Source organism: Rattus norvegicus, chromosome 8, assembly GCF_021556685.1.
Source record: "Rattus norvegicus strain SHRSP/BbbUtx chromosome 8, alternate assembly SHRSP_T2T, whole genome shotgun sequence".
Lineage (NCBI taxonomy): Eukaryota > Metazoa > Chordata > Mammalia > Rodentia > Muridae > Rattus > Rattus norvegicus.
The window spans coordinates 17,360,440-17,379,711 of NC_141541.1; the positions used below are offsets into that span (position 1 = coordinate 17,360,440).

The 19,272-nt window shown below is 42.7% G+C and overlaps 1 protein-coding gene across 12 annotated transcripts in view; it reads left to right on the forward strand.

Annotated features, from left to right (window-relative positions):
• The window catches only part of Sesn3 (sestrin 3), a 54,231-nt gene that overhangs the window by 14,301 nt on the left and 20,658 nt on the right, over window positions 1–19,272 (forward strand). For 11 of the 12 annotated variants that reach the window (XR_015626575.1, XR_015626578.1, XR_015626581.1 and 8 more), the window contains 2 exon segments: window positions 15,332–15,397; window positions 17,577–17,774. Coding sequence is in view for 2 of the 12 variants with exons in the window: in NM_001108125.1 (NP_001101595.1) it covers window positions 15,332–15,397; window positions 17,577–17,774 (264 nt within the window). In the remaining 10 variants the exon portion in view is untranslated. 12 annotated transcript variants of the gene reach the window in all.

Below are 19,272 nucleotides of genomic sequence, written 5' to 3' on the forward strand. Positions count from 1 at the left end.
CAAAAGAAACTATTGTTTCTTGTTAGGAATGGTCTGATTGATTTTTAATGTATGATTCTGAGGTCCTCGTTTCTTGAGGCAGCGTGAGGGGTTGCAATGCCATCCCCACTGTAGGGAAGGTACCTTCTGCTGGCCCAGCGCTGCACCGCTGCTATGGTAACACACAGTTTTCCTTCTCTAGGAAAACGTAGCTTAGGGGAACAGTTTTATTTTAAAATTATTATATAACAAAACACAGCTATCTTGTTTTCTAAATTAGAGAAAGCTCATGTTTTCTAAGGAAAATACTTGTCAGCTTTTGTGCAGAAGAGTCTCATTGCCATATGGCCTTGTGAGTTGATAGTTCATGATGTGTCTAGTGGAGAAAGAAAATGGTTAGTTCTGAGCTGATGGAATTGAAGGGACCCTTGTTCCCCATAGCCTTCTCATGAGCCATTTGCATGCCTTTCCCCAGGGAATCCAATTGCATTCCAGTAGAGGTCCGCCTTTACATGTGTCTGACATCCAGATGTCTTAGTGTGTTAAAAGTCTTTGAAAACATTTGCCAACTAAGTTTTGCTTATTAAATATATGTGCCTGTCCACACTATAACTTAAAATGATTTTACTCACATTGTGAGTAATAAGTATAATTTAGTAATTGGACTTCTGCTCTTAAGCTCTTAATCAATGGTAAAGCCACCATTGGAGTGGTCAGTCAGTTCTGTATTGAATGATCTGGAAATGTACGTTGTCACATAGAACTGACACATTAGGAGCTGTACTAAGTTTTAAAGCTGTTCCCACTGTGCTGTATACATTGTCGGAAAATGGTAGCCTGGGCTGCACCTTGGAACGCAAATGTTTTGCTTTAGAGAGTAGAATTAATTAGTCTTTGAAGAGACAACAGGAACTGCTCAGGAGGCCCTGCAGCTTCAGCCGTTGCCGGTTGGATGTTTCTTTGGGGAATAAACTCGGTGGTTAGAGAATGTGGAAGCAGTCCCTGTGAGGTAAAGCAGGACATTGAGCCAGCTGTCATTTAGGGGCCAGCCATTAGCTTGCAACATCTTGACCCATGTCAGCCCATCCCCATGCTATGAGAGTGATAAGTGAGCTTGTCACACTGAGGACCACATAGATCATCTTCTGTCAAAGAAAAATGTGGTGTGGGAAGATGTCATTCTTGGGCAGGAATAGCTGTACTTTAAAGGTCTGTCAGGATGTTGGACACTTCTAAGGAAAGTTATGAAAAGTTAAAATACAGCACAGAGCTGGAGGCTGCCTCCATTTGCAGCCTCCTCTCTATGAAAGCATGAGGACCTGAATTTGATCTCTAACCAGACCAAAAGCCAAGCATGTGGCACACACTCTGATTCCAAGTGTGGAGAACAGCTTGGCCATGTGTTGGGCTCCAGTGCGGTGAGAGACTTTGTCTAAACAGCACAGCGGGGTGGGGGGGTGGGGTGGGGGGGTGGAGAGATGGTCCACTGGTTAGAGCACTTGTTGCTTTTGCGAGAGACCTAGATTTGATTCCCAGCTCCCATATACAGCCGCCCGTAACTAGCTCCAGGGAGCGCAGTGCTCTCTGACCTCCATGAGCACCAGGCACACGGATATGCACTTGCACACTTGCAGGCAAACATTCATACACGTAAAAATGAATAAATATCCAAGTAGACAGCTCTTGAGGAATGACAACCAAAGTTTACCTTTAGCATCATATACACAGATATTCCACACAAACCTACAGTATATATAGATCAAGTGATCCTTAATGCTAAAGCTAAAACTTCAAACCATATATTTAATGAAAATATCTAGACAACAGATCCATCACACATTGCTTTGTGAGAGCTTTTTAAAAAATCATCCATAACGATAGATTATTATTATTTTTTCTTTTTTCTTTTTTTTTTTTTCGGAGCTGGGGACTGAACCCAGGGCCTTGTGCTTGCTAGGCAAGTGCTCTACCACTGAGCTAAATCCCCAACCCCATAACGATAGATTATTAAAAAGAACAAACAGCATTTATATATTTTTCTTATTGTCTCTTGATTTATAGAGGAGAATTATTAAGCACTATAACAGCATATAGGTTCAATTTTCTTAGAGTATGGTATGTTCTCTCTCTGTGTATGTGTGCTTGTGTACATGCACATGAGAGCAAGTGAGTGTACTCTGCTCATATGTGACAGTCAAAAGAGCAACTCTGTCTGGAGTTGAGATGGAATTCAGGATCTCAGGCCTGCACACACAAAACCACTTTGTCTGTTATCTGAACAGAGAATGTAGAATACTAAAGAGAATCTTCCTCATATTTAAAAGCATTGAGTGAAAAGAGAAATTATATAGAACATAATTTTGTTTGCAGTCCTGGCTTTATAACATTTTATCAAAACAATCTAAAATCTAATAGTTTATTAGCTAACTGTTTAAGGAAAGTCATTAGATTTCCATTTACTTTTATTACATTTGTTCATGATAGGTGTCACATGGGGATCAGAGGACAGCTTTGGGGAGTCAGTTCTTTCCTTCCACCAAGTCAACCCTGGAGATCAAGCTGGTCAGCCCTAGGGGTAAACACCTTTACCTACTAAGTCATCTAGCTGTCACAAAATATTTACTTTTAAAACACTAAAACTTTTTTAAAATTAGCAAGAATAACAGGGAAATTGTTTACAGTGTTCTTCTGATTGTTTCTGAAAACATTCTACCAGTACTCAGATACTATCGTAGCATAACCATGCCATGTTAACTTTCTACCAGCACTCAGACAATATCATAGCTTAAGCAGGTCGTGTTAATGCAAATGGGCTCTTAGCATTGTTTTATCTCTCATTTCCAGACGGGAGGACCCATGCCTCCTCCAGCAACTAGGTCTTTTGGTGGTTAAAAGGAACAAGTGCTCAGGCCTTGCAGCTCTTGCTACAGTGTAGCCTTCACTGACCTTCAGTCACACAGCCCTGTTGTCCTCCTTTATTCTCTGTGTCCCTGTAGGCAAGTAATGAGATCTCCTCTCAGGAGAGTTTATATTTTGTATACTTCTGTACTTTATATATGCTTTATATAGTCCGGTAGACAGACATGAGTGCAGGACGTCAGAACAGTACTTAAAATGGCTACTGCCCAGAGATGGTTAGTCACAGAGTAATGGTTAATCTTGACTGTCAGGCATGTATTTCTGAGCTCAGATTCTTTGTAATTTTCAGTCCTGTGGCCTATGGCAGCAGATGAATACCAGAGTATACATGAAAATCTAGCTGTGTTTAATTAAGCTAAATATTTATACAAATGTAAGACAGACTCTCCTCAGTTTTTTCTAAATTATAGTTTTCAAACAATCCCTTTTGTTAATATGTAATAGGTCTATTATTCTTATTTTCATGTTCCTGTTTTTTGGTGGGCGAGAGTTACTGGGGCTTGAATCCAGAGCCTGGCAGAGACTAACCACATCCTGTACCACAGGGCTGCACCATTAGCCTTTCTGACTTTTCAGAATACTAATGAATTAAGTGGTTTTCAAGTTTTCTTTAATTTCTAATGTAGTTATTGATAAATATAACCCATAAGCTAAAAGGTTTTGGATTCATACTTTTTAAGGGAAATAAAGAGATACTGATATTTAAAAGGTTATGGAGCAATTTTTTAAAGGAGCTTAGTTTACTATGTGTGCATGTGGAGGTCAGAGGACAGCTTGCAGAAGTCAGTTCTGTGGGATTAAACTTGAACTCAGCTTGTCAGGTTGGTGGTAAGCACTTCCTACTAAGTCATCTCCTTGGGCCCAGCTCCAGGTTTAACTCATTACAATCCATTGTGAGTTTACTCATATCAGATTAGGGCACAGTCCTGTAGTCTGCTGTCAGAGGAATTGACAAACTTGAACAGAGGTGAAGTCCATGGGCATTTTCTATATGGGCTGTGTCCATTTCTGTTCCAGGCAAAAATTAGGAGATGTTTCCTTCCAACTAGTAAAAAAAAAATTTAAAACCAAAGGTTTACAAGATTTGATGTAAATTCAAGGATTTTATTAACTTGTGTAATTGTGTTCCCAGGATACTGTAAAAATGACTTTTTCAGTTTAAGTGAAGATGAGTTCTTGCTGCTTCTGACAATTCTGTCTATAAAGGACAAGAGGTTTTCATTAACTAAATGCTTACACATTTTTTGTGAATCATGGGGATCAAATGTGCTTAGTGTAGGACCCTGATTTCTTTAAGCTAAGTGATCTGTGTTATTAAAAATAAATAAATAAAAACCTGAAAATTGTCTTGTTCCCACTAGAGTAGCAAAAGCTGTTTGGCTTTGTTTCCACAAGCTTCTCTGAAGACACTTGCTCCCTTGCTCTGAAGACCTCGAGCTCCCTTGTGTCATGGCTACTTTGGTTGTGTCTGTCTTCAGAAGCACTTATTGGCACCCAGGCATTGACTGCACACCGAATGCTCTGGGGCTGTGATCATCGCTCATGAAAACTTCATTTTCTCCAACTCCCATTTTTAAGTTCTCTTACTCCAATTGGTATATGATTTTAATAGGGAAAGCATTTTAAGATTTAAGGTAAGGTTTCGTGAATGTTTTTGTAGAAGCCAGGCCTTCCTAATGCTCTTTGAAACTGGACTTATAATTAACAGTAGGACGGTACACTGTCTGTGCATTAGTAGGGAAACATGGAGTCAAGTGGCTGTCATCGGCTTCCATTACCACAGGTACAAACATATATAAGGTCTCACTGTATGTTCTTGGACTTTAGCCAAACACTTTCATAGACTGTTCAGCAAGTATCTTTGTACCCTTCATCTCTGAATACCTAAAGGTTTAGAGGGGGAGTTTTCTATCCAAATGAGTGTCACCATGTGTGGACGTTTACTGAGCTCCGTGAACTTAGGGCAGTTTATGGCAGACTGCAGGCCCTGGTTGTTTTAATGAAAGCAAACAGGTAATTGAGGATCCAAATGGTACAGGGGAGACCAGCAGATTGATTCACAGCCCTGCATTTAGTTTATTAGTTTAAGTTACTGATGTTTCCAGAACGTCAGCTTCCTCAAGTTATCAACGTGCTCTTACACTAAAACAAGGAAGAGAAGAGGACTGGAAAAGCCTCGGACTGGCCAACTCCCACTCTGCAATTCAAGCCAGTAAATTAATGAGCAGCTCGTTCTTCCGCCATTGTGCTGTGGTGCAGGGGTGCTGATGCTGACCCTATGCAGTTGGAGGCAGTGACGAGGCTGGGATTTACCTCTGTGTCTGTAGGGAAGGGAGACAGCACAGTTGTGCATCTTAGGGATGGGTTTGCATTTATAGAAGAGCTTGAAAGTCAGCAGGAGTAGAGCGAAACCCACAACGCTCGTGTTTAGATGGATCTGAAAGGAAGAATGGGCAGACAGTGAAGAGTAGAGGGAGGGGACACGGAGGCTCAGGAAATACTGTCTCAAGCAGAGGCCAGCAGCACCTCTGAAATCTGCCCACTGGCTCTCTAGTATAGAGCATGAGGCTTCCTGGTGCTGCGCTGTGGCCTCTCACAGGTGGTGGGAAGGAAGTCACCTCCTGTGACTCTCAGCATGAGTGTGACTCTGAATTTAGTTCTACTGTCAGTAACTAAACACTGGCGTGCTCATTCTGAAGTTAAAGGTGAGGTCTGGCCCAGTGTTCGACTTATAGTTTTACCTCTGGATGTTTATATCATTCCAAAGGTTCCACTGTGGGTCAGTCTGTTTAGAAGCTTGTGATCCATAGCCGTGACCAGGCATTTCTTGACTTTAATAGGCTACCTTCCAACAAGCCCATAGTAAGTTAAAAATACTTTAAATGAAAAGTGTGATGATTCAACCTTCTGAGTCTCACTCCACCTCAAGTTTGCACAGGTATTTAACGATAGTCTCTAGTTGGTCAAAGTCGAATATCTAGTGCCATGTAGTGAATGGTGTATGGACAGCTAAGGAGGAAGCCAGAGTAGTGATCAAGAAGAATAATGGATATCGGCCATTAGTCAAGTTCAAGTACAGTGTCTACTACCTGCATTTCATGTAACTGGAGACAGGTACTGACTCTGGGACTAACTCTGCTGGCCTTGAACTCAGAGCAGTCCTGCTCAGCCTCAGAGATGGGATTGCAGGTTTGTACCACCATATCCCCAGTTCTGTACTATGTAGTGAGTGGGATATAAGGGCTGTTGTTGCTAGGCTACGGAGAACTCACCTAGCTACAGCTCACTTCAGTGTGCATACAGTTTATTGGCCTCAATTAAGTCTGTGGCTATGTTTTGATTCTTCACACAACTCTGTCCTTTCAGTCCTGGGATAAGGACTGCTAGGACCGACCTATGAACTAATTCACTACAAGGCGTTCCACTAATTTCTGTCACATGCCAGTGCTTAGAGATGAGCACATACTATCCTGGTCTACCAGGGGACTGGTGGCTTAGGGAGGAGGAGGTAAAGGACTTGTGATGTAGTTGATGGATGCAGTGTGCTTGAGTATAGATGTTTTAAGATTTCCACTTAAGAATTGAAATCTGTATGTACAGTAAAAGCAGGATCCTTGTGATGATGCTTTCATGGCCCTAGGATTGGAACATGGCCAGGAAATCCTTGATAGACTCAGCTTCTGTCTTAGTGTTGTTCCTGTGAAGACACCGTACACACAGCAGTCTGATAAAGGAAAGCATTGCGTCGCTTACAGTTCAGAGGATGGGTCCATTATCAGCATGGTGGAGAGCACTGTGGCACCCAGGGGACGTGGTGCTAGAGGAGGACTGAGAGTTCTGGATCTGAACCTATAGGCAGTAGGAAGAGAAAGAGAGCCACTAGGTCTGGTTTGGGCTTCTAAAACCTCAAAGCCAACCCCAATGATATACTTCCTCCAACATGGCCACACCTCCTCGTGCTAAGCAGTTCCATTCCCTGATGGCTAAGCATTCAAATGCAGGAGCCAATGGTCAGCCATCACATTCCACTCCCCAGCCCCCATAGACTTGTAGCCATATCGTAGGGCAAAACTGCATTCAGTCCAACTTTGAAAGTCCCCATAGTCTTTCCATCTCAACACAGATTTAGAAGTTCAAAGTCTCTTCTGAGACTCATGGCAATCTCTTGTCACCTCCTATAAAGTCAGAATCAAAAAGCAGATCACAAGTTTCCAGCATACAGTGGCACAAAATATATTACCATTGCAAAAGGATCATAGTGAGGAATACTGGACCAAGACAAGACCAAACCCCAGCGAGGCAGACTAGACTCAGCATCTGTGTCTGATATCAAAGCACTCTTTAGCTCGCCAAACCCTCTCAGATTGTTGGCTGCAACACACTTCTCTTCTGGGCCGGTTCTACAATCCGTTAGCAGTTCTCCTTGGCAGGTATCCCATGATTCTGAAATCTTTAACATCCTGGGATCTCCAACAAAATCCAGGCTTCTCCTTCACAGCTCCATTCAGTGACCTCTCCGGACCTCCATGCAGGGACTCCCCTGATGTGTCTGCCCACAGCAGCTTTCCTTCACTGTGGAGGGAAACCCTTTCTTGTATCCTTGACTATAAGGCCAGAACCATGTGGCTGAAGCTCCTTCTGCTTCTTGGGGTGGAACTGGTCCCCTTGCTCAAATACATTTTTGTCAGTGTTCTGGTAATTTTGATGGTTTCTGTCACTGCTTAAGCTTTCTTTAACTCCTTTTCACAGTTGGAAGCCTGGCTGGGCGAGGTCTTGCCCTGAGCCCACTACTCCTTTTATTCTGTTTATTCTTTGACCTTTTTATCTTCTTGAGTACTGGTCTTAACTCCATTACACTTCCTGGTGCTCCTTTTCTCCTCAAACTGTATGTGTTGTATTTTCCTTACATTGTTTTTATCATAGATCAGCACAAGGACGCCCACTCATAGCCACATGACAGAGTCAATACTAAGCTGCCTTGCAATCTCCCCTGCCAGTGGTATTAATCCAAAACTCCTCAATTTAGCCTTGGGCAGATTTTTCGGACAAGGGCAGAAAGCAGTCTCATTCTCCAAAATATCACTTGTCTGTAGGCCACTTTCTAATATTCTTTCCTTCTGAAACTTCTGAGCAGGGCCCACAGTTCACATTGTCCTTAGCACTGTCTTCCATGCCCTAGTAGCATGGTCCACTGAGTCCAATTTAAGGCACTCGAGTGTTTTCCTAACCCAAAGTCCACATTTTACCAACGAGCAGCATGGTCAAGCCTGCCACAGCAATATCCTGATCCCTGGTACCAACTTCTACCTCAGTCAAGAGACACTGTGACCATGGCAACTCATCAAATGATGAGCCTAGAGGGCCATTCACAGTCAAACACCACAGCTTCTGTAGCTCGATTGCAAGGGGTACTCTTCTGAGGTTTTCTAGCGCAAGATTTCATTCCTCCAAGGAGGAGAGCTTGGATGCTCTTTAGCGTATCTGTGAACTGGCCAGCTCCTGATACTCAGTACTTCCTGGAAACATGATCAGAGTTAAGAGGAGAGAGGTCATGTCTGTTGTCAATCTCATTCCAGAGCATCCTCAGTAAGTGGCTGTGGCTCCAGACATTAGAGTATTACAAATGCAAGTACACATCTTACTCAAGCCTGGGGGAGGGATAACTTTGTAAAAGTCTATTATATTTTCTTCTCAAAATAGTAGGAAGAATTACGCACTGAGAGTAGGGGTGAGTTACACTCTGAGAATAGGGAATGGCATTTTTGTGCCCAGCACTTTAACCACTAAGTCATCTCCCTAGCCCTGGGTTGAGGTTTTTAAAGCAGTTCCTATCTGTTCCTCTTTATATGACCTTTCCTTTTGAGATATACAATGTAATTAGTATCTGCCAAAATCATATAGCTGAAATGACCTACCAAGGAACCAAGCAGAGGTATCTACATTATTTCCGAGCACAGGGCCAGTGGGCCAGCCCTGATCTTTCTGCAGTGATTCCGCTGAAATGGAGCAAATGTGGTCAGTGCAGGGACAGGCAGCAACTGAAACACACTGTTCGCATCACCAGGTCCAGTCAGATGTCTTATATTCACAACAGGATGGTTTGCATAGGGCACATGTCTCGTCATTCAGATGTTTTCTTGTGTATATTGAAACTGCTAAACTGTCATCTGAGGCTATCTTTAAATGCTGTGGGGTTAGATTTCACTTTGCTAGTATGGTTTTATACATTAAGCAGATGGTGCTTAAAAAACATAGTATGTTTTTATAAAATCAATCACACAGGTTACTATTCATATTCTCTGTGGCATAAATGCAGGAAAAACTTTACTGAGTGGGCAGAAGAACACATTTTTGCTTTTGCATTTTCTAATGACACAAACTGAAGAAAAAATAGGTAAAAATTAAATTTAATTATTTAAAGCTTTTAGTAGCTTAGAATATAGCGATGAATTCTCATTGGCAGTCAGCTTTTTAGGGGCAAGTAATTTGCTGATTAATTTTAAAGACGTATGATTTTCAGAGTTTCTAACTTGCAAGTGTCTTGATTTTTCTATTGGGATTAATTTGTATAAAATGATCTAATAAAGTGCTTAGCTCTGAAGTGTCAAAATAACTAATTTTCTAAATATATCGCAGCTTTATCCTTTCAGGATTCTGTTTGCCAGCAGGTAATTGCTTAACAGGACTACTCTGAGCTGATTCCTGTCCAGCAGTCCCTCTCTGAGCTGATTCCTGTCCAGCAGTCCCTCTCTGAGCTGATTCCTGTCCAGCAGTCCCTCTCTGCTGCTCTGCCCCGACCACATCTCCACAGCACTGTTGAGATGACGCCTGACAAAGCCCTTAGGGCTGCACTTGGCTGGTGCGAAAGAAAGCTCCTGCTTTGTGGGTGGTTCTTTCTTGGTTGAAATGACCAATCGATTTTCTTGAAAGAAATGATCTTTCGTGAATGAAATATGAAATAAACCCATTTTGACTGTTGTCTAAACTATTTAAGAACAAGTCACAAGTTAGAGTCCTGCTGTTAGGAGCACTTCACCCCTGCACTCCTTTTTGTCTTCAGCACTGGAATCGGCATTAGATAATTCCCCTTCATTTTTAGTGTTTCAGAATTATCAAATGGAATCCAAGGAGCAGCGTCTTCCGTCTTTTCTAGCTGGTTAATCTCTTAGTTGTATGCTTTTCCCACCATCACATCTAAGTATTTACTTATTTATTTACTTGCTTCTCTACTTGTACATGCTGTGCTGGGTTAAACCCTGTAAGAACAGACATTTCCAACCTCTCCCTTGTCCCAGAGTCAGGCCAGTGTTGTGAAGGCCTGCCTTACTGTACTATGGGACTTCAATGGTAATGGAGCAGTCTGGAATCACATGGCTTGGAGACTTGCCCTGTTGTTTTTTGAATCCTGGGCAGTAGGTAGGCAGTTGAGTCTTTAAATCTGTTACTTAATAATAGTAAGCTTAAAATCCAGCAGCCAGTGTGACCAGTGGCTGCTCTGCTGGGCGGCCCAGCTGAGAAAACCTCCAGGCTGTTTCCTTCCTGTGCCTTTTACAAAAGCTAAACCAGATTCATGACATAAAGGCCACAGTAAAATTCACTGGTGTGATAAAGGCTTTTAATTCTGAGAATAAATCATTAGCTTTATCACATGTAGTTAAAGAAAGGGACCTGGGACATTTCCCAGAATCAGTACAGCGGGCTCCATGAGATGTCTCACACAGTAAAGTGCTTGCTACAGGGTCTGACAACCAAGTTCGGTCCCCAGGACTCATGTGGTGGGTGAGAAGTGACTCCAAATGTTATTCTCTGACCTCTACCTCTACTCCATGGTAGATGTACTTGTTACACATATAAGTAAATAGGAAAGATAGTAAAAGTTTGAGTTTAGTACAGCTGCAGGTTATTTTTCTTTAATATAGAATAACCCGGGTTTCCATGCTGTGTAGCAGTTTTCTCCCACTGGGAAAATGAGCGGAAGAAAGCTACAGTGCCTCATTCACACCAAGCTTGAACTTATTTAAATTTGGTCAAATATGGCCAGTGTCTATCTTCCAGGGCAACTGAGGCTAGTCGTTTTAGAATGGTTATCAGTAAGAGTGAAATGAGAGTCTGGTCCTGAGGTGTTTCAGGTTTCCAAGAAAAAGCTGAAGAAAAGTGGAAGGTATTACAGCTTGATTAGAACTCTACCTTACAGATTAAAGCACATCTCTCGGGACAGTTTGGTTTCTTATTTCTCTTACGTTTGGTTGTACCTTATATCATTGGTTCTCACCCTTCCTAATGCTGCAACCCTTTACTATAGTTCCTCTTGTTGTGGTGACCCTAACCACAAAATTATTTTTGTTGCTACTTCCTAACTTTGTTTGCTACAGTTATAAACCGTCATGTAAATATCTGTTTTCTAATGATCTTAGGAACCCCCATGAAAGGGTCTTTTGACCCCCAAAGGGGGATGGCAACCCATAGGTTGAGAACCAGTGCCTTAAACTATACTGTGATAAAACGTGACTGGTAAAGTTTTCTCAGAGTAAAATAAGCTCCTAGTAAATTGAAGATGTGCCTTGACCAGTTTTCAGTTGGTTTTCAGCTTTTTAGAAATGTGCACAACAGAAATGTGCCATTTAAGGTAGCAGAGAAACACCAGAATGACTGCCTGCCCCATGCAGTCAGAGAGCGTGATCACACCAGGGAGAGTGTGGTGGCTCGCACTTGGAATCCAAGAGAAGGCACAGGCTGGAAGGTTGCTGAGCTCCAGCTTGTAGTGCACAATTGAGTCCCAGGCTGGCCAGAGCTACATAGCATAAAGGACCTGTCCCATATAAAACCACATATATACATACACATACAATACAACATACATATACCCATGTCTTAGTTAGGGTTTTACTGCTGTGAACAGACACCATGACCAAGGCAACTCTTATAAGGACATTTAATTGGGGCTGGCTTACAGGTTCAGAGGTTCAGTCCATTATCATCAAGGTGGGAGCATGGCAGCATCCAGATATGGTGCAGGAGGAGCTGAGAGTTCTGTATCTTGTTCTGAAAGCAAACAGGAGAAAACTGGCTTCCAGGTAGCTAGGATGAGGGTCCTAAAGCCCACCCCCATAGTGACACACCTACTCCCACAAGGCCACACCTGCCAATAGTGCCACTCCCTAGGCCAGGCATATACAAACCATCACAATGTATTTGTATATATACACATTATTGCATGCTATATATGTGTAATAACAATATAGTATATATGTAAATTGTATGTGTGTGTGTGCGCACACGCACCTGAGAAAAGGCAAAGGAAGATGATGTTCCCTCTTGATTCAGTTTATTGAACAAACGGTGCTCTCAGGTTAGGCTGCTCCATTTTTCTCCGGGCTCCACCAGAGTCCTGCCATTTTCCTCTCTATGGCCCAGAAGCAGTGTCACCGCAGAATGACGTGGCAAACAGAGATCTGGTCCTCATCTCTTTACTCAAATAAAGGAACCGAGCTTTTGAAATTGGTGTGATGAAAATGAGCATTTTTGCTTTTCTGTAGCAGTACGCACCTCTTTAAAGGCTAATTATACCCCAAACCTCGGGAAGTCATTGCTGCAGAAACTATGCTAAATCAAAGGAACTAGGCCTCTTGTCATACATATGTTTCTACCAGCATTACTCATGACGAAGTGCACATCCCTGCAGTTGGAACAGCTAGCTAGGTAGATGATGGCTGTGAAGATGCTTGCCTTGGCCACAGTGTGTGTGTGTGTGTGTGTGTGTGTGTGTGTGTGTGTGTGTGTGTGTGTGCTCACCAGTGTGGAGCAAATGACATACTTAGCTGTGTGTATGTCTGCCTTCTTAGTAGCTACTTAAAACTAAAGGAGCAGGGGCTGGGGATTTAGCTCAGTGGTAGAGTGCTTGCCTAGCAAGCGCAAGGCCCTGGGTTCGGTCCCCAGCTCTGAAAAAAAGAACCAAAAAAAAAAAAAAAAAAAACTAAAAAAACTAAAGGAGCAATGCTATATTTATCTGTATGCAGGAACCTGCAGTTATGTTACAATGAAAACGCATTTCATATTTAAATGTTGCCTTTTCCAGAACGTAATTTTGTAAGGAAAGTAACAATTTCAGAAATGTAAAGATAAATTATGTTGATTAATGTGTTGACTCTGGATTTTTATAAATAAAATATAACAGTAGTACTTTAATTTGTCTCCAGAAACTCCCAGTTTACTTCCAGGTAAGAGAATGTGTATTTTATTCCCCTACATTTTCTCTGCATTTTGTGTATTTTTTTATTTTACAGTATTCATTTCTCTCCCAACTTACATTTGTCTCTTTTCAAACTTGATTTTTCCCTTGTAATCAGCTTGTTGGGTGCTTTGTTTATTTGAAATGATTAGTTTCCCAGGAAGTCGCTGTCCCTGAATAACTAGTTCATGAAGTTCTGCAGACAGTAGGTGCATTTGGGGTTTTCATTCTTACTTTTGTGTATTTAGAAACAAGATGGCCATGTAGCCCAATCTAGTCTCAAACTCATACATAATCCCCCTGCCTGATCCTACTAAGTGCTGGGATTACAGATACACACAGCCATGACTGTCTTAACGTTTCTCTTGCTGTCCTTGGCAGATGGCACTAAGCAATATAGAGCTTCTATTCTGAATCCATTTTCTAGGCAGGTTATAGTTGACATGGACAGGAAGTACCCGTACGGGACATTCTGAAGGACTCTAGTTCACGAGCTGCCATCTGGGGTGCTCGAGCAGTCAGCCGAGGGTGCCTTGCCATCGTTTGTACTCTCGATGTGTTTCTTGTTTGGAAACTTGAGCAGTTTCAAGTGCCACGTGATGTATACATGCCGCGGGAACACTGACGTTGATGGAGAGTGCGCCAGGCTCAGGGGGTGTGGCTCTGTCTGTTTTCTTACCCCTCTCCTCGGTCTATCACAATATTCAATTAGGCTCTCAAACAAACCATGTTGAATACCCAACTGCCTACTTTTGCCAATTTGTTGTAAAACTGCTTCCTAATGAAGGACAGGACTTAAAGGGTTTAAATAACTATTTTCTGTTTGGTAGGGCTCTTTGATTTGTAAGGAATAAAAAAGACTAAAGTTACCCACTAACGAGGGGAGAGAGGAAGGAAAAGGATGAATGTAAATGACCATGCTTAAGCCTTACTTTTCCAGGAATCCATAGCAACGCCGCTGGGTTCTCTGTTGACACCCACCCTGGGCTTTTCTTTTGTTTCCTCTCGCCTCTGCATTTGAGCAGCATTTTCTCCTGGCTCTCTGATTGCATCGTGCTCACATAACTCTACTGTTTAGTCCTGAGAAATTATGAATGTGCACTCATTAGCCTTAGGTTGGTTTGGACAGAGCTTACATACCCAGGTACCCATAGGTATACCAATGGGTAGCCCATCCCTTCCATGGGCCACCAATCAGCTTCCGTTTGATTGTCAGGGTCTTAGCATAGACCGTAGCCAAGAGACCAGGTCAATAGAGGGGACTTTGTCACTTTCAGATAAGCAACCATCTGAGTTACTTTCTTACCTCGTATGTTTCCTCGCGAGATTTAAGGCATCTATAGCTTTTAAAGCAAGCTTTTCTAATAGTCACAAGGTCTTTAATATTTTTCTCGTTATATTATTATATAATATCCTTAATATTCCTGTTGAGTCTTTGTAACCATGCTGCTGTCCATAGTATCATCTTCTGGTGTCAGAGGGCTGATTCTTAACTCAGAGTGTTCCTTTTATCTGAGAAAATCAAGTGGCCATTTTCCTATGTCTCTTCTCCTGGCTAAGGAGTTCAAGAGACCTCTTTGACCTAACCTCGCCAATAGAGAAGGAAGCAATCTCACTAAAAATTTCATAATTTGTTGGGGATTTAGCTCAGCAGTAGAGCGCTTGCCTAGCACGCGCAAGGCCCTGGGTTCGGTCCCCAGCTCCGAAAAAAAAAAAAAAAGAATTCATATAGAGAGACTTAAGTATGAATAAAAATATTAATATTCCACAACAATATCCTACTATAGCGGTGTACCAACAGGAATGAATTTATTGTGGAGGATAATGGCTTTCCCTCATTTAAAGTGTGAGCTGAGGCCCTGTGGTCTATTGCAGCTGCGTATCCCCAGCACTGTGGCAGAAGTCCGTTCTTTAGTTCACACAAGTACAACACAGTGCTGCTCTCTGACCTGGACCCCAGACTTCTTTGGGTTTTTATATAATTATATTGACTTATTTATTTATTTATTTATTTATTTATTTATTTTTTTGGTTCTTTTTTTTCGGAGCTGGGGACCGAACCCAGGGCCTTGCGCTTCCTAGGTAAGCGCTCTACCACTGAGCTAAATCCCCAGCCCCTTGACTTATTTATTTTAATACGTTGGCTGAAATTTAAATTTTCTTGGTAAGTCATCTTAACACATTGAACTTTTCTTTTACAAACAGGACAAAAGAATCAGAATGTCTCAACCCCTGACAAGAGGACCAAGTGCCTTTATTCCAGAGAAGGAAGTAAGTTTATTTGTTTTCAAGACATTGTCTAGTCAAACACTAGCTCTAAAACTGCATCCATTTTTCCATGTAAAAGTCAATGTGTTTTGTTCTTTAGTGTGCTGTTACTCATGTCAGAAAAAACATAGACTTGTTTTTTTTAGGTTTATTAAGAAAGTCTGAAGGTTTTTAAGGTTTAAATAGCCCAGCATTTCACAGAACTTTTATCACATAATTGGAATAAACAGAATTTTAAAATAAAATGTGAGTTTCCAACTGTACCTTTAAAGAACAGTAGACAGCCAATGCCTTCGTTACTGGTAGTTTCTCTTCTCATCTACACATTTGATTGACAGGATCCCACAAATGCTCTAACAGATGTGCATCTTTGGTAAGGGTTTGGTAACAAGATGGTAATTGCCGGGCATGAGTAATCAGTGACACAGTAAGGTTTTTGCCTGTATGGTTGGTGTACATCTCGAGGTGTGGGGTCTCTGTGCATCCCGGATGCCTCTTAGCTGTCACGGGGCTGAGAACCACGAGAACCACTGTTAAGAACATACTTATCTGCTCAAGCAGTGCCCAGTGCATGTGGAAGCAGTTGTCTCACATGTGTGTGTGCAGACATCTTTATCTTAAATAACTAGGAGCCTTGGCTTCTCTTTCCTGCCCCTGATTTAATGGCCTTCCCAAAAGCTTAAGTGAAAGCAGCGTGTCTCCAGAGCTCAGGGGTGGCCGTGCAACACATAAGAGGCACCACACGGGACACACCTCTGCCTTGTGGCCAGGGCCGCACTTTCAGGACGGTGACCTAGAACATGTGAAAGGCCTCCTGAGGCATTTTGTAGCATGTATTTGAGGCTAATCTCTATTTTAGGATCTGATGCAGCATATGAATCTAGTAACATATTGCAAAGGTCCTGAGAACTAAGACACATCTGGAGAAAACAAGTCAAATGTAGGAGAGAATCCTAGCCCTGATTATATTTGAGTGTGGATCCCCATTGATTTTTAATTATCAGCTCAGCCCGTGTGGGTGGCAGAACAGGGAGATGGACAGATGGAAGTCTCCTGGTCCCATAATGGACTGAGGTGAAGTTTCCCTTTGTGTTGATGCCGGGATAACTAGCATTTCTCACTTCTAGACATACTCCATTGAAGAGTAAGTCTTTCTCCATAAACAGATCCTTTGTATAATTGATACTTCCCTGCAGTAACAGGAACTGAGAAGCTAGCTCTGAGGAGAGCAGTCTCCTAACTATAGTGTCAGTCTTTAAAGGACCAAACCTTTGGTCTTCAAGAGATCTCATCAAAACCAGTTTGCTGTTGACTAGATGCACAGAGCTGAGTCCAGAATCTGCTTCCTTATCTCTAAACGGAGGCATATGTCCATCTTCCACCCAGAAGTGCGACTCTAAAACGCAAGTGAGAAGTCAGCCAGCGATGGAGTCACACCACATGTCCATCCATTCCCGCAGAGCTGGCCCCTCCCACACGTGTTCCAGTGCCTCAACCACCACAGCCAACTTGCTGTGTGATGCCAAGCTGGCCTGGTGTGCAAGGCTACGTACTATTCATTCCACTCCGAGACAGTTCTTTGCTCCCTAGATGGAGGGTGTAAGTCCTATTTTCATGCCTTATTTTTAGTAATTACTATGATAGGCTTAAACCAGCATCAGCAGGATCCTGTGTTCATCAATTTCATCACAAGTTGTCATATGTTCTTGTATCTCTAAAAAGATTTCATAAAACTTTTTAAAAGTATTGACTAGCAAAATCAACAAAGGATCAGATCTTAGTCAGTGTCCCTTGTCAGCTGATGAGAGCAGGCTGCGGATGCGTGTGCCCGGGACCGCCGGGTTTGCCTCACTGCACACCGGAGAGACAGTGGCCAGGCAAACGAGCTTTGAAGTCTGCGTGCTCGCTGAAGGCAGATGGAGGCTTCTTTCCGCAGCCTCCTAGCTTTGTGCTTAATGTTTGATAACTTAACATTTGTTGTTTAATAAATTGTGGTACCGAAGCCAAAACTGAATGGTACTTTCTCTTTTTAAATGTCTGCGTCTAGTATGAGCAACTGCATAATTGCAGTATCTGTTAGCATCTAATGAATATGTATTTCCTCAGTACAGGCAGAGTCCATGTAAACCATGGCTGTCTTACATCACAGTGCTCACTGCATTCTCTGCTCCTTGGTTGTAAGGTTGTCCAAGCAAACACGGCAGATGAACGAACAAACTTTCTTGTGGAAGAGTACTCTACATCCGGTCGCCTGGACAACATCACACAGGTGATGAGCTTGCACACGCAGTACCTGGAATCTTTCTTACGGAGCCAGTTCTACATGCTGCGCATGGATGGCCCCCTTCCCCTCCCGGACAGGCACTACATCGCCATCATGGTAGGTGCCTACTTCCCACTATTCCCTCCTGTCGGGAACTCACTTCCACATGTTCCATGTCCTTTCTAAGGTGTGCCTTCGGGGGAGGGCTAAGTAGGTATGTGCGGGAGAGACGTATGTGTTTTGTGGAGTGTGTGTGTGTGTGTGTGTGTGTGTGTGTGTGCGTGTGTGTGTGTATAGGGTGTTTGTATATATGTGTGGGGTGAGAGTGCATATATGTTTGTGTATATGCAGACAGGTATATATGTGTACATGTATATATGTTTGTGCATATATGTGTGAGTGTGCATATGAATAGAGAGAGATGTTATGTGTGCGCACATATGTGTGTATGTATGTGTGTGCATGTGTGTAAAGCTGAGTGTAGTTACAGGAGGCATAAGTGAAGAAGCCTCTAGTATCCCTTAATAAGCTGAGTGTTTTTCCTTTAACCTTCAATAGAATCATTTTTTCATACTTAGTTTATTATGTTTAAAGATGGTTATTGGGTCCAAAATAATCCCCTACCAGTTTTTCTGTTGTTCTTGGGGTCTTCTCTGCATAAGCCGCTTCTTAGTCATCTTCTCCATGAAGGTGATCCCTGGTGTGGGGTAGGAGAAAAGTACTGGTTGTCACTACTGACAGATCTTCCTGAGAGAACTACTGAGTGGATCGCAGCACTTCAAGTGTAGCTCTTGTTACAGGGTGGCTAATTAGTTAGAGTTCGCTGCCAGGAGAGGCCCGGGAGGAGGCTGCGGTGGAGTGCTGAGAGCTGAGCTGGGCTCTACCTCGCCAGCTACTGGGGAAGAAGAGGGCATGCGCATGGGCTGTGTGTTTGGGGACGCACAGACGTCGGCCTGGCTGCCCAAGCCAGCAGAGCTGCTCTGGACTCAGGGCAGGTTCTGACATGAACTTGAGGACATTGTTAGCAGACATTTTCAATGACAGGTTGAAAACAAACAGGGGATGCTTGCTCACTAAGACAGAGCAGTGAGACAGAGATTTAAAGAATAAAACAGGATTATTTTACAAAAAGTAGACACAGAAGAGAGGGCAGAAGTACTTAGCATGGTGGTCCCCTTGACAACACCCAGATGACATTGCCTGCATAAGGAGTGATCAGTGACGTCAGTGTGAGAGCAGCTCTCTGAGATCAGTGTGGCTCCTCTGTAGGCTTCCGAACCGTTAGGCTACACGTTACTAAGGAGACCTTGTACTTCAGATAGACCATACTAGAGCAGACTTAGCTGGTGCCCATGTGTTCCTAAAAATAGCGGGGCAGGCTCCATCCAGGTCCGTCTGTACACACTCGAGAGAACTTGCTGGCTTTGTGTGTAAGTGTCTGCTCTTAAAACTGCAAATCGGCCTCATGCATTGGTTGAAGAATCTGTAACGACAATATGGTTAACATTTTGAAGAAGGAGAATCTTGTGAGAAAGGAGTTACTTATTACTAGTACTGACTCCATCTAAATTACCCACTTGTGGAAAGACCTGCTCATGGCTGCTCTCAGGAAACT